Below are 15,998 nucleotides of genomic sequence, written 5' to 3'. Positions count from 1 at the left end.
AATCAACCACTTAACTATATTATGCCCTGTATACCCAAGGTTTTAATATATAGTAACAATTTTCTCCTTTCTGAAGAAGAACTGTTCACCACTCTCCTCCCACTGCAACCCTCTTGTCAAAGAAGTTACCATCTTCCCTCCGGAAAGACCTCAGTGGATCTCTCTCCCACTGCAACCCTCTTGTCCATGGCCCTGAAACTGCTCGACCAGGTCCTGCATGCTTGGGCGTTGAACAGTTTTTCTGCCGCCTCCGCGCTTACCTCTTTAGTCGCGAGCCTAACCCTCCCTCTACTGATCCCTTCTTCCGCTTCCAACACACCCCCTCCTCCTGGACACCACCCCAAGGCCTCCTACCCTCCCTCGACCTCTTCATCTCCAACTGCCGTCGAGACATCAATCGCCTCAACCTCTCCACCCATCTCACCCACTCCAACCTCTCCCCCACATAACATGCAGCCCTCCGCTCCAACCCCAACCTCACCACAAAACCCGCGGACAAGGAAGGTGCAGTTGTGGTATGGCGCACTGACCTCTACATCGCCGAGGCCAGGCGCCAGCTCTCTGACACCTCCTCCTACCGCCCTCTTGATCATGACCCCACCCCCGACCACTAAAACATCATCTCCCAGACCATCCACAATCTCATCATCTCAGGTGACCTCCCACCCGCAGCCTCCAACCTCATCGTTCCCTCGACTGACCAACCCCCATCCTAACTCCCCACCTACACTCACCTTTACTGGCTCCATCCCTGCCTCCTTTACCTGTCCGTCTCCTCTCCACCTATCTGATCCTTTATCCATCTTCCATCTGCCTCCCCCTCTCTATTTATTTCAGAATCCCCTTCTCCTTCCCCATTTCTGAAGAAGGGTCCAGACCCGAAACGTCAGCTTTCCTGCTCCTCTGATGCTGCTTGGCCTGCTGTGTTCATTCAGCTTTACACCTTGTTATCTCAGATTCTCCAGCATCGGCAGTTCCTACTATCTCTGTTCACCACTATTCTGTTTTCTGTCCTCTTGCTGATTTCATTTCCACAGAGCCTTCAACCCACAGCTTAATTGCTGTTAATGAATCTATAATGTGGTACTTTGTAAAATAGCTTCTGAAAGTCAAAACACACAATGTAACCTTCCCTCTCCAAGAAGTTGCAAGAGTGATGTTGTGTTAGAACGTGGTTTGTACATTCCATTCTACCCAACAGAAAATAATTTGTTAGCATGGGGCTGAAATAGCGGAATGTTGATTTGAGGCTACACTCAGATAAGCCATGATCAGCCAGATCAGCTATGATCTTAGTGAACGGTGGAGCAGGGATAAGAGGATGAATCACCTATGTCTGCTCTTAATGTATATGTGTGCAGTAACACTGCACACTCACGTGCTTAACATGCAGATGTAAAGCGCTGTCCTTGACATGTTTTGAGACTGCAGGCAAAAAAAAATTGACTTTCTCCTATCAGTTAAAAGACTCCACAGTTAGTTTATAAAAAATTCCAGGATGTCTGAGCACTTTTATGAATGCAGTTTCACATCACATTGTGCCAATTCCAAATGAAAAGCAATTGCTTCCCTAAGGGAGTCTCGCCCCATGTCATTTTAGTGCCTCTGGAGTAGGATTGATCTTGCTGAGTTACCCTATTATTTTACATCAATGAGCATTTGAAGCCAAATTTAGCATAATATGAAAATGGCAGAACACTGAACCTTAAAAGGCATATACTTCACCAGCTCAAACATCAAAGCCTGAAACACAATAACAGCAATTTACATTTATATAGCACCATTATTGAAGAAAAGCATCTTCAGGAACTTAACAGGGATGTGATCAAGCATAAATGATACTGAGTCACATATAGTGATATTAGGACATGTTGGTCACAAATGTGGACCATTTTACAGGAAGGCAGAGGGTTGGAAAAGCTTTTTGTGAAAATTATAGACCCAGGCAGCTGAAATACAGCACTCAATGACTATGCAAAATAACTCAAGGATGTACAAAATGCCAAAGTTGAGGGTGTGTGAAGATTTTGGAATGTTACAGGTCTGGGGAAGGTGACAGAGACAAGGAGGGCGAGGATGATTAAGGAATTTGAATAGAAGAATGAGAATTTTTAATTTATTGCATTTTTGGACAGAATGCCAATTTAGGTCAGACAGAACAAAGGTCATACAGTCCTAGTCTTACAGTCATACAGATCCTTCAGTCCATGCTGACCATAATCCCAAGCTAAACTAGTCCCACCTGCCTGCACTTGGCCCGTATTCCTCCAAACATTTCTTATTCATGTATTTATCCAAACGTCTTTTAAAAGAACCAAAAATGAATCAAAATAAAAATCTTATACAACTGAAATGCTACAGCTGTAAGAAATCTAGAAGAAAGCTTGAAATCTCAGGAGCAGCTGCAAGATCCACGCTACTTTCAGTCGAAAGTTGAACGGAACTTGGATGGGATACACACAACGGATTTCATGTCTCCTGAAATACTGCACCTCTGAAAATACAGAGGGTTTCCTGTGTATTGCATTGATGTTTCTGCTTGGATTACGCACTCTGCCCTCGTAGTGTGGCTTGAACCGAGAGGTAAAAGTGCTGTTACTTAACCAAGGATACTTGATATTCATCAAAAAATATTCTAAAATACACTTGATGAAGTCAGATACTAATGCACAAATTTTATGCTTTGCAATAAATAATCTTCCATTGCATTTTGTTAATCTTTGGGATCCACACTATAATTCTTGCATAAATATTAATATGAGAGAAGTTATAAAGACATTAAAAGTGCACATTAAAAAAAGATAAAAGTAAAATGCTGGAAATAGATATCAACAGTTTCCATATACCTTATTCTCGGAATGTTTATCTGTCTTAGAGTCATAGAGATATACAGCATGGAAACAGACTCTTCGGTCCAACATGTCCGTGCTAGCCAGATATCCTAGATAAATCTAGTCCCATTTGCCAGCATTTGGCCCATATCCCTCGAAACCCTTCCTATTCATATACCCATCCAGATACCTTTTAAATGTTGTAATTGTACCAGCCTCCACCATTTCCTCTGGCAGCTTATTCCATACATGCACCACCCTCTGCATGAAACAGTTGCCCCTTAAGTTCCTTTTATATCTTTCCCCTCTCACCTTAAACCTACGCCCTTTAGTTTTGGACTCCCCCACCCTGGGGAAAAGTCCTTGTCTATTTACCCTATCCACGCCTCTCACGATTTTATAAACCTCTATACGATCACCCCTCAGCCTCCGATGCTCCAGGGAAAATAACCCCAGTCTATTCAGCCTCTCCTTATAGCTCAAACCCTCTAATCTTGGCAACATCCTCATAAATCTCTTTTGAACCCTTTCTATTTTCACAACATCCTTCCTACAGAACGGAGAACAGAATTTTAGCTATTGACTATCTATTATGCATTTTCAGCATTTTTTTTTGTTTCAGATTTTTGACGTTTCTTAGTTTTCCTTTTATACATGAAAAACAGCGTGGAGTGTACTTGGACATTGGAGGGTAGACCTCCAAACAAAGCTGGCATGAAGTGTGCCCTGTTAGCGAGTGAGAATCATACCTGAGGATGAAAGAAAATCAAGCAACTCCCTTGGTTTGCCAGCTGGAAGCTTCATCAGAAGCTGCGTCAACATAAATGCCAACGTCTTCCTAGCTGCTAACAGTTCTGATGAAGAGACATTGGACTTGAAACGTTAACTCTGCTTTCTTCCCACCAATGCTGCCAGACCTGCTCGGTTTCACCGCCAATTTCTGTTTTTTTTCAGATCGGCAGCATCTGCTGTTCTTTGTTTTGTTTTAGCTGGAAGTTTGGGTCCAGTGCAGGGCGTTGGGTGCTGGAGGGTTAAGGAGTATGGATTCCCACTGTAACCATTTGTATCTGAAAACTGCAATTGGGGTCCCACAATCAGCGTAATGTGCTGATCTGCTTATTTAAGCAATCATTTCCTCAGTTCACACAGACCAATAAGATGCTCACCTGAGTACAGCCCCATCTGAAAAGCTCAATCAGTCAAACCTTGGACATCAATGGGACAGTCTATATGCTCCCTTTGCTTTCAACTGCCAAACGTTAGCTTTGTGGGTGAAGAACAGCCAGCTGGGAGTTGAAAATTACCCTACCTTCTTTATTTCCAGATACTGAAATTGTGAATAAGAGCTTGGCAGTATCTTGACAATTTTATTAGTAAATGGAACTTTATAATTTCTACCAAATGCATGAAAAAATCAAAGCACATTGTGGGCATATTTAACTATCACATTGAATTGTGGATCGTGGAAAAGCAATGGAGACTGGTAAGCATGTGGAGTGAATTTACTAAGCAGCACAATACATAGAAATTTCACAGCGGTTTAATTTTCTCTTTTCTGATTAATGATTTAAAATGATAAAGACAAAAATGATTTAAGTTACAAATATTGAAGGAACAAACTAAATTCTGATTATTGAATTTGGCAAAGTAAAATGACTGGCTTAACCCCAAGGTGATTTTTGGGCTGGGTGTAGCACCACATGTTGCACATCAAATGCAGTTGTAAAGACCATCCATTGCATTGATGCTTCATTGAACTTACATGTGCAAGTCGATCAAATCTTGCAAACAATTCATTCAGCATCCTCACCAGTTCCTGTGCAGACAGGGTTGTAGAGAGGTTGGTAAAACCTTTCACGTCTGCAAAGAGAATGCTAAATAAAACATGGAAAATATGGTATTAATTTTTCTTTCTTTGGTCACTAAGGCAGCTACATTTCAACACTTCAGTCAGTTTAAAGTATTCCGTCACATTTTTATACTATTGGGTAGCTTTTCAGTTTTATGGAAGGTCCTTTTCAAAATGTGTATCATTTTCAAAATTTACTTCTTTCTCAATCTCTACTGCTGTGAACATGCAGCTGGGAGGTTTAGGGTAAATGAGTTCTGTGCTTTTTATCATAGATTGCATAATTAAAATGTTGAGGACAAAGGACAACCACTTCAATTGCTCATGACAGGCCAACTTCAATGACTGTTCAAGCACATCTAGAATCTAAAAGAACCATGCAAGTCAGGCAAACCTGACAAACTTGACGGACAGATATTTACAGTCTGTTCATTTTCCAGACATTTTAACTCCTTTGTAACTAACATGCTGGGTCATTTTAAAAAGGAAGATAAACAGAATGTGTGCGTTATGATCCTAGGTGAAAGATTTGACTTCTTCAGACTAGACATTTTTTAAATTGAACAGAAATGCGAACAGCAAATAGATTTCTTACCTCACATTTTCATAGCGATGTATGTAGATTTTATGAAACTGGGGCTGTAACTGTTCACCTTCCACACTCGACATGTCATTAATCATCTCCAATACAACAAACCGTGGTAAAACTGAAAGAACCAGCCTCTCCTTAATTATGTAAAAAAAATACGCACACATGGATATCATTAGCAAATATAGGCAATATATTCAGAGGATCCTTTAGATTTGGAAGAATCGTAATTAATACCATCCTCAGCTACCCTTCTCCAGCCTTCTCGGTTCTGACTCCAAAGACTAACTATCTACTCCTTTTACTTTCATACAATTATTTAAATTCTGCTTTCCTTCTACTCAATATATTCTTATAGACAGATCAGTGATGCTGTTATAATTCTGAATAGATTGAACATTGTGAGATGAGCAGAACACTGGGAGCCAGAAGTAAAAAAGAGAACCTGAATTTGTCCTAGATTTCTCCTAGTGCCACGTGCTATGGAGATGAAAAGTCTAAACTTGCCAGGGACATAAAGGCAGACAGTAAAAGCTTCGACAAATATGTAACAGTAAAAAGTCAGTGAAGGAAAATGTCGGCTCCTTAACAGGCCAATATGAGAGAATTGATAATGGAGAACAAGTACATAGCAGAGTAATTAAACAACTACTTTAGAGTTGGCTTCATGGAGATGCATAATTTCTCAGAAATACTCAGGAATCAGGGTCTCGTAAGGAAGGTGATTTGAAGAAAATTGGTATTAGTTACAGAAAAATAGTGCTGGAGAAATTAATGGGATTGAAATGCTGATAAATCCCTGGGGTCTGATAATCGATAGCCCAGGGTTTTAAAGGAGGTTGCCATGGAAATAGTGGACATATTGTGTGTCACTTTCCCAAATTCTGTAGGTCCTGGGACAGGTCTGGCAGATTGAAGTTGGCAAATGTAACTCCACCATTTACAAAAGGAGGAAGAAAACAGAGAATGACAGACTGATTAGCCTAATACCAGCAAGAGGGGAAATTCTAGAGTCTATTATACAGGACGTGCTAACAGGGCACTTAGAAAATATCAAAAGGACAACTTAGATTTATAAAAGAGTAATCATGTTTCACAAACCGTCCAGGGTTTTTTCAGAATGTATCTAATAGGTTCGATAATGGCGAACCACTAGATATGGAGTATTTGGATTTTCAGAAAGTTTTTGTTGAAGTCCCACATTAAAGATCAGTGTGCAAATCTGAACTACATGGGATTGGGGGTAATATATTGGTATGGATGGGAAATTGATTAGCTGATAGGAAATAGAGAGTAACAATAAATAGACCTTTCTCAGAGTGGAAGGTGGGGACTAGTGGACTACTGCAGGGATCAGTGCCTAGGCCCGACTATTCACAATATATCAACAATTTGGGTAAGGGAATCAAACACAATACCTCCAAATTTGCTGGTGACACAAAAGTAGGTGAGATTGTGAGTGGTGTGGACAATACAAACAGACTTCAAGGTGATGTAGACACTCAAGAAGTTTGACTCCATCCAGGAGAAAGCAACCAGCTTGATTGGCAGACCATCTCCAAACATTCAGCCCCTCCACTACCAATGTTCAGTAGCAGCAGTGTGTACCAGCTACAAGATACACTGCAGATATTCAACAAAGCTCTTAGTCAACACCTTCCAAACCCATGACCACTACCGTCCAGAAAGAGAAGGGCAGGAGAGACATGGGAACATCACTAATTATAACCTGCTCTCCAAGCTAGTAACCATCCTGACTTGGAAATATATTGTCGTTCCTTTAGTGTTACTGGATAAAAACCCTGGAACTCACTCTCCAACTGCACTGTAGGTATACCTGAACCAAATGGATTGCAGCAGTCAAGAAGCCAGATCACAACTACTTTCACCAGGGAAATTAGGGATGGGCAATAAATGCTGACCTTGCCAGCAAATCCCATGTCTCCTGAATGAAAAAAAAAGACAAGTTGAATGATGGGCAAATACATGGCAGACGCAATTTAACATGGATAAATGTGAAATTGTTCCCTGAGTAGGAAAACAGAGTGGTTAAGTACTATTTAAATGGTGATAGATTAGGAATTGTCAGACTGACTCATAGGATGGCAGGATTGCCACTTGACAGATTGGATCGACTGGGCTTGTATTCATTGGAGTTCCGTAAAATAAGAGGGGATCTCATTGAAATTGATAAACATCTGACAAAGCTGGACAGACAAGATGCGGGGATGATGTTTCCCCTGTCTAGGGAATCTGCAATAAGGGATCATGGTCTCAGGATACTGTGCAGTACATTCAGGGTCGAGATGAAGTGTAATTTCTTCACTTGGAATTCTCCAAAGCAAAAGGCTGTGGGAATAAATTTATTGAATATAGCAAAGAAATAAAAAGATAGATTTCTAGATACTAAAGACATCCAGTATTGGATCCAATACTGGTCCTTAATTTCTTCTGTTTGCCATGTTTGGGCCACACTCCTTTCCAGTTGTGTTTTGCACCAGAAAGGAATGTCCAGGACATGGGGAGAGAGTAGAAGTATGCCATCATTATAAAGGACCAGCCACGATTGTGCTGAATGAGAGCGTAGACTCAATGGGTCAGAAGTACTACCCTGCTCTTATTTTCTTGGTTTCTTATGTTCCTATTTTCTATGTTTCTTTGACGGAGAGTTTTTGTCTTCTCTTTTTCTGAAAGGCCTTGGCACAAACTCCACATGTAACTTTGGATAATGATGTAAAATGGGAGTGGCATTCTCGACATGGGATTTTCCAGCACTGGACAAGGAATTGGTGTAATCACCCCCACAGGAAGGCATAAAACCAATTAGCCCAATTCAGGCATCAATTCGGTGCCATTTTCTGCTGTTACCTCTGTTTTCCCAACACCATTGTTTGTGGAGACAGCCATTGAACCATGCCCCAATAACAGGGCTGTAGGCATGAAAATCCATAGCCCTGTCTGCCACTAGTCCTGTGGACAGGTTTCCTCTTCTCCACAGTGTAACTATCAGCTTCGGATCTCTTTATTTAATGACTTCAGTATCGGCAACTGAGGGTGCCTCTGTGCTGAGTCACTATGCTGCTTGCTTGTCTGCCTGCCTCTCTTGTTGGAACTACCAATCTGCAGCCTCATGGGCCAACAGAAGTCCTTAGCAGGATGGTAAATGCGAAAACAATCATTTATGAAACTGCTTCCCGGAAGACCACACTGACAGTTGTAGTAACATGATGGGTGGGCTTAGGATCCCCATATGCATCTGATATCAGGGTCCCAACGCTCGGCAGAAAATCCAAACTGTTAACTGTTTCTCTCTCTATGGATGCTGTCTCACCTGCTATTTCCAACATCTTCTGTTTTTATTTCAGATATAAAACTGGCATATTTTGCTTTTGGCTACATCTGCAGGGCCTTGTAGTGTACTCATCCCTAAAGCTAAAAATTACCCTCACTGCATGAACAGTGAAGTAATGAAGTCCATCCTAGAGCTTATAGAGCTGTTAACCCTGTGGCAAAGGTGATCCTTATGTTGCTTAGCTTTTCATATAATTACTGTCAGCATTCTGAATAAAGCAGGTCAGAATGCTACTTGCAAATTTTGGCCACATGAATCACTACTCTGTTACATCCTTGTCAAGAATTAATTATAATTGATGCAATTTACAGCTCATTTTTCCTATGTGAAATCAGGATTGACATGACCTTTGTACATTTTATTGCTGAAGAAGATTTCGGCATAGAAACTAAGCTACAATTGTTCAGTGGCGTCACTATCTTAACATTCTCATGAAAAAGTAAAAACAGATTTAATGCAAATCTTAGCTATCTAAATAAATGAGCACTGAAGATACTGAATGAAGAGATAAGAAATAGATGAGGAACTTTTACAATGACCAAAATGAAAAGGTTATTTAATAATGTAACAAAAGCAATGAAGTCGCCACTGAAATTTAGTCCCCCATTAGCAATATTCTTAATACATCAATATGCACATGAATTTGCATTTCAAAGTGAGGACAATATTGACTGCCTCAGCTAAATAATTCTTGTTCTATTCTGGATTAAATGAGAAGCAAAGGTAGGTACATCGCTAATAAAAATGTTGATTTTTTTTAACATTACCTATCTCTGTGGTTTTAATCAAAGACAAAATAGATTGTGCAAAATGCTCTACTAACTTTCATAGTGTGATGCATCTACATTGGTTGTGATTGCAGGGAAGCATATGTCAGCTCTTAGTGACTTATTTCTTTGGCCACCAATTATTAACAACCACACTTTTCTGACCGTCACAAATTACAGGTAGTTTAAAAGTTTAAAAGTCTCCTCCTGGCAAATCTTATCCATGAATTAATATTAGCATACTGGCTTTCCTCATTAGTCTGGGAAGCAGTGGTATTGTGGTGATGTTAGAGGACTAGTAATGTAGAGTCCAAGATTAAAGTTCTGGGGTCATGCTTTTAAATCACCACAGCAGATGGCAAAATTTGAATTCAATAAAAATTTTGGATTAAAAGCTGGTCTAATGGCAATCATGTAACGATTACTAATTTTGTAAATACCTATCAGGTTCACTAATGTCCTTTGTGGAATCAAGTCCGTAGACCTTAATGGTCTGGTTTATGTGTGACTCCAGACCCAGAGAAATGAGGTTCTCTCTTAACTGTCCTCTGAAATAGCCAAGGAAATTATTCAGTTCAAGGGCAGTTAGCTGACCCAGCTAGCAATGCTCACATCCCATGAACAAATGATAAATAGAAAGAAAATATCAACAATTGAGAAATGCACTTCAATGTTCAACCTCCCAAAACTTTGTTGGCTAAGCAATGTTTTCTTCCATCAGTTTGAATAAAAATTGTTATTAGATAACATTTGAAGTTGGGGACACAAAGCTTTAAGACTGTGGTATTATGTTGCCATCAATGGTTGTGTAAAATGGGCAATGGAAACATTTCAACCATTTTGCGCACTGGTGGAGTTGCATTTCCAGAAACTTTAACATAAATGATAATTGGGTGAAGCACTAAACAGGATGCACATTAACTAACATCCGTTCTACAATACTGCCCCATAGGAATTTTTACCTTGAATGTTCCAATCTATCCCATTGTCTTTGAATGTTGGCTTTGAATCAAGACGAAACTTATGTGATCAAAATCTCTGATTTCTAATATCTACATTTTAAAAAATGATTTAAAACATAATAAATTTAGAATCTCATCTCCATAAAACAAAACAATCCTCCCTTTGAATTTTTGTGGCATGTGTCACACTCTGTGGTCACATTTTAGGAGATGTTGCAATCACAAATCCACACTCGGCAGGTTCCAGCAGGGAGTGAAGTACATTTCATTTTTGAGGTCTGCACATACACCTTTGATCAGCCTCAATCAGAGAAGCCCAGGAGCTGTTTGTCTATTCACTCTTTCAGCCAGGAAATAGTTTGTGTTAAGGCGAAATAAAAATGACCATAAATAAACTTTAAGGAAACGCAGCTTGGTTACTATTACTTGGACAGGGAAGGATTTCTGCAACCCACCGAATAACTAACTGTAGAAGGGATCACACACCCACATGCATATTTTCTCTTGAAAAAGGAGGTAAAATGTAACAAATGGACAACACTGAATTAAGGAAATAGCTTTAACATTACAATAGCAAAATAACATCTTCATTAACTTTTGCTTCCATTGCATTACCACCACACAGAATGCATTCACTCATTGTGCATTGAATGCCGCAGCATATCAAAATGCCACTAACAGATTGTTAAAGTTTATATTTCTTCAATACATCAACGATTTTGTTCTGAATGACTGCTTCAACCTAAAAAAAACCATTACATTTGCTTTATCAACATAATTGTACTGCATTATGCTCCAGTATCACATTAAAAGCAGGTTTCTCATATATCTTTTACACTGTGAAGGGTTTTTTTTTCAAGAAGCACTACATTATCACTGGCATACTGTATTTACTCAATATGTGCTGTTACATTTAATAGATCTATTTCATACGCCTTATGTGCTAAGTCAATAATACAAAGAACAATACACTATTGAAGAAGTAGCCATGCAAACTCTAGTGATAGCAGTACAGAGTAGCTGATTTTCCTACTCGTGATACAAGGTTATAGTTAAACAGCACTCGAAGATTCAGGAATTTGATCTGTTCAACTCCAAATTCAGACAAGAAAGTTTATCTTCAAAGCGATTAGATTTTCAAATGGTCAAATGAAAGGCTACTTAGTTGATATTTTGATTACATATGTAGTTTAGATACAGTATACATAGTCTTCCTAAAAGCGTGGTGAAAAGCATGGCCTCTCTTAAATAATTAAGGTAGTTACAGCACAGAAGGAGGCCACTCTCCTATCAAATCCATGCTGAATAATCACTAGTATTCTTATAATATGATTAAGTGCTAATTTCAGAACATATCTTAAATTTAGAAATTCTGAAACTGAATCAAATTTAATCTTTATGGTCAGTCTGTTCATCTTTTTTATTGCGTATTGTTTAATTTCAGAAATGTCAGCAAATGGTCAAAATCTTTTGTAACAATAGCGAGTTGAATCATTAGATTTACTGCTGACAATAGCTCCACTAGACAAAAGCTTGGTTAGGTTACAAAAGATTATTCAAACATTATCCACAGCCCAACAGGTCACTTCAGGTCATAACAACTTCAGTGACTAAATCTGTCAGATTTTCAGAGTGCACAAATACTGAATATAAAATTGAGGCAGCTTTCATTATTACACTGGTTTGCTCTCTGCTGATCATTTAAGAAGTCTATAAATGGGATCTCTTTGCAAATACATTCGGAATTATTCTTCACTGGGGCTTTGATAAGAATTTCTGCTCAAAATACAAGACTCTAGCATAATTTAAATTAAAGCATTGTTTATTGACATCAGTGAGGCTAAAAATACAAATTAAAGAGTAACTTGTTGGCATTTTGCAAATTATATTTGCTTTAGTATTCATTTCCATTGCAAACTTTTGAAATATATTTGTAGGACGTTAGAATATGATTAGATTTAACATTTATACCTGTAAGAGGCCAAGCCAGTTTCGCCTGGATCTCAAAGTATGCTCCTACCTGTCTTTGATTCTCTGACTCTAGCCGAAGTCTGGCCTCTATACATCGCCTTGTTTCCAGGAAAGCCTGGCGCTGAGCTCGGTCTGAGAGGTAACTGATAAATATGCCGGCCGTATTCATACACATGAACAACACTGACTGGGCTATCACCTGAAACGGCAAAAACCAAGACACTTCATTTCATCCATTAGAAATTGTTCTGTTTTCTTCACCTCCTCAAGATAATAGCATAAACACAAGATCACAAGCCTGGTCAATACTACCACTCTGTTTTAATTTGTAGTCAAGAGAATATTGATTCTCATTATTGAAATATATGAAAACAAGCCGGGGATAAACAGCAAGTCAGTCGGCATCTGTAAAGAGAAAAGACAGGTTATTACCTCCAGTGTAAGACCCCATGACTGGTTCTGATGGATACAATACATTCATTCCTTATATAACTGAGTAGATCAGGTCTCCGCTAATTTAACTCGTGTTCCAATTACTAAGCATTGCCGTTTTTTAAAAAAAATGTTGTAGGAACATATTTGTCCAATCCCTTCATGGTTCGTTAAAGGCGAGGTGCAGTTTGGTACAATGTGAAGTGATTGGTGGCCAATCTTGACAATTGTTTTTACACTTCTAACTAACTGGGAGTTAGTTAATCTAACTTTTCATCTGGGGGAACATTCTTGTCAAGAAAAGTAAGCACATGTTTGTACATGTTTCAGGGCAGTTTTACACAGCCTGAACAGGGACAAAAAGCAGCTGCTTGACTTTGGGATAATGATTCAATCCAATCTCTAACATATCAAGGGTGAACCCACAGGTCCATTGGGTTTTTGGGAAATATATTTTCACATGTATTTTAAATAAAACACACACACAGTGAAAACTATAATTATTGATTTAAACTGGGTTTGATATCATTCCTATAGTTGGTAGAGATGGACTCGAGTTTGGGTGGTCTGGGAGGAAATACTACCAGGGGCTCTGTAAGTGTAACACCATTAAGATCCCAAGTACTGACCTAGTAACTCCAATTGGAATTTGTCAGTCTCCTCCCATCCCACTGAGACAAAGCAGTGTTATCCCCACTATAAAATCATACGCTAACATACCTTCTGTGTGCTGATTTTCAACAGAAAGCCCACACCACACCAATGCCAAATGCATTGCCCACCTCCACCCACACCAAAGTCACAGGTACATCCTGAGTCATCAGAGCTGGTGGAGCGTGGATTATTGACAAGATCCTGACAACAATGCCACCCTCTCATAGCTCAGCCTGTTCACCTTCATCAGACAAATAGGACTGCAGAAAGATGAGAGATTGAGGGAACTGAACATATTCCATTTTTTTGCATGTCCGAATTGCACAACACAGCTGGGTAAATATCTCTCTTACAAAGGCAGGCAACAAAACGTGCCTGGCAAATGGTGTAGACGGATGAACTAGTTTTCTGGCTACATTCAATCTACAGATCATCCGCGAGTAGCCCTGTTTAATTCCTCTGTCAGATATGCAATGCAATGAACTTGTCCAAACAGCACATGTATGAAGTGTATGGGATTTAAGCAACACAGAACACGCTGGAAAGACTAGGCAGCTTATGTGGAGAAAGGTCACGACCCAGAAACATTAACTTTGTTGCTCACTCCACATCTGCCGAGTCTTTGCAACATTTTCTGTAATTTTTAAACTAAATTTCAGATTCCCAGTGCTGTGTTTTGGAAGCTACCTGGTTCGTAGGTGGTAACATAACCCGGTGCGTGAGGAACTGGATCACAAGGTGCAGCACAGAGGTCAGGAAGCCGGCCAGGATCGCCCAGGTCAGGGGATGGGGGAGCATGCTGTAGGTGGCGAACAGGGTGAACAGCACGTAGCCGGTGCTTCCCCCACAAAGTCCGTAGCCGAAGTCAGCGTCCAGAATCTGAGTGGTCATCACCAACCAGGTCAGAAGACCAGGGTACTGCAAGTAACTTTGCGAAGTCGTGTCCTTCTTCACCACCACTAAGGCACAGACGACCACCTCGATGCCGGTGAACACTCCGAGCAGGGTGCCTTTGACAGGGTCCATGGGGATCAGGGACAGGGTGAGGTGAAGGATCAGCACGGTCAGCTTGGTCAGGATATCCAAGATGTTGATGACGATCACCGACTTGCGCCTCTGGCCCAGGAAGTAGCGCTGGTAGAGGAGCTCCAGGTCACGGGACTTGAAGGAGTTCCTCAGAGTTGGGAAGATGACCCCGCGGTAGATGTAGCCCCAGTTGAGAAAGAAGTCGGAGTTACTGGGGGCGGTGTCCATGGGCAGGAAGCCCAGGTCGTTGCTGGGGCGCTCCGGGAAGACCTTAGTGCTGCCGTTGTTGGACATCTTACCGGCAGAGTGCTTCCTCCTGCCGGGGCTCCATGAGCTCTCCGATGAGGAGATGGTCCTCGCTCCTCCGCCTTGCTCATGGATGAACCTCTGCTCGGTGATGTGGCGGACGGCGTTTTGCCACAGCAGCCTTTTGGGTCTGCTGCCCACAACAGTCCTGTTAATGGTGTAGAGCTCATCACTGGGACTGGAGCACCTCACGTCTGATAACTCCATGATGTTGTAGCTCCTTGATCAGTAACGCAGACAACACAAAACACACACAAATAATAATAATTATCATAAATTACCCCGAGCGTCCTTCCATCGCCCAGGATTCGCCAAGTCTACTCTGCTCAAACCTCAGAGGTTTTGATGGTAGGGACCATGTCCAGGACATGTCCCCCTCCTCCTCCTCCGCCCACCCAGCCCCCACTTCACCATCTCAATCGGGGGAAGGGGGGAAACCCAAGTCTTTCTAACCTGGCGACCTTTTTCATCGCGTCTTTAAGAATCCCCTGGGTTGCTGGGAGCAGCCCCTCTTGTAGCTTGTCGAGTGTGGGTCGTCTTCTGGATTGGGGTCAGAGAGAGGGAGAGGGACATCCCTCACAGGGTCCGGAGCTCAGCAGCTTTGGCGCGGACAGCACAGAGATACTGAGCCCGGGCACAGAGCTCCCAGAGCCGGCCAGCTGTTGTTTCCCCGAGCCCTGCTCTCGGCATTTGGATCCGCTGCTGCTGGTGTCAGTGCCGGGCAGGGAATGGATTATATAAAAAATAACTCAGCTCCTAGAGTCTGAACCCAGGAAGGAGGAAGGTAGGAGGGAGGGAGGGAATTGACGTCAAATGCTCTCAGCAAATATGAATGGAGGGGAGGGGGCAAATTCCAGACTGAAGGGGGGAGAAACACCCAGGGATGCGAAAAAAAACAACCATCATAACAAACCATAGCAGAAACGGGACAGATAGATGGAGAAGGAGCACAGGCAGAACGGCAAACTGAGAGAGAAGGAGAGAGAGAGAGAGGAAAACTCAAGAGAGGGCTCAGAGACCAAACCACTCACTGCAAGTTAAAGTGTGGCGGGGGAAAGGGTTTAAAAAAAACAAGCAAAACACAAGGAAAAGTCATCGATAAACAAGTCACGGTTCGGACTATCAACACCCGCTGTGACTGGATAAACATTAACCAGACGGGAGAGAGAGCGAAGCAAAACAAGTGAAGCAAAAACAAAACACAGGCTTGTGGCTACAGTCTGAGGGGCAGAGGGGAGGCCAGAGAATAAGGACAGATT

The 15,998-nt window shown here is 41.2% G+C and overlaps 1 protein-coding gene across 3 annotated transcripts in view; it reads right to left on the bottom strand.

The window, feature by feature from the left end:
* Window positions 1-15,777, bottom strand: part of adcy8 (adenylate cyclase 8 (brain)) — a 104,547-nt gene extending 88,770 nt beyond the window's left edge. Inside the window, exons 1-4 of one of the 3 annotated variants that reach the window (XR_007261930.1) lie at window positions 14,095-15,777; window positions 12,371-12,520; window positions 5,276-5,406; window positions 4,594-4,705 (exon numbers count right to left, since the gene is read on the bottom strand). Coding sequence is in view for 2 of the 3 variants with exons in the window: in XM_020514206.2 (XP_020369795.1) it covers window positions 4,594-4,705; window positions 5,276-5,406; window positions 12,371-12,520; window positions 14,095-14,946 (1,245 nt within the window). In the remaining variant the exon portion in view is untranslated. The remainder of the gene's footprint in view (window positions 1-4,593; window positions 4,706-5,275; window positions 5,407-12,370; window positions 12,521-14,094) is intronic. The other 2 variants (XM_020514206.2, XM_020514207.2) reach the window with 2 other exon arrangements.
* Window positions 15,778-15,998: the final 221 nt, after the last annotated feature.

This window comes from Rhincodon typus, chromosome 4, assembly GCF_021869965.1.
Source record: "Rhincodon typus isolate 14 chromosome 4, sRhiTyp1.1, whole genome shotgun sequence".
Taxonomy (NCBI): Eukaryota; Metazoa; Chordata; class Chondrichthyes; order Orectolobiformes; family Rhincodontidae; genus Rhincodon; species Rhincodon typus.
This window is presented reverse-complemented; position numbering and strand designations above follow the sequence as displayed.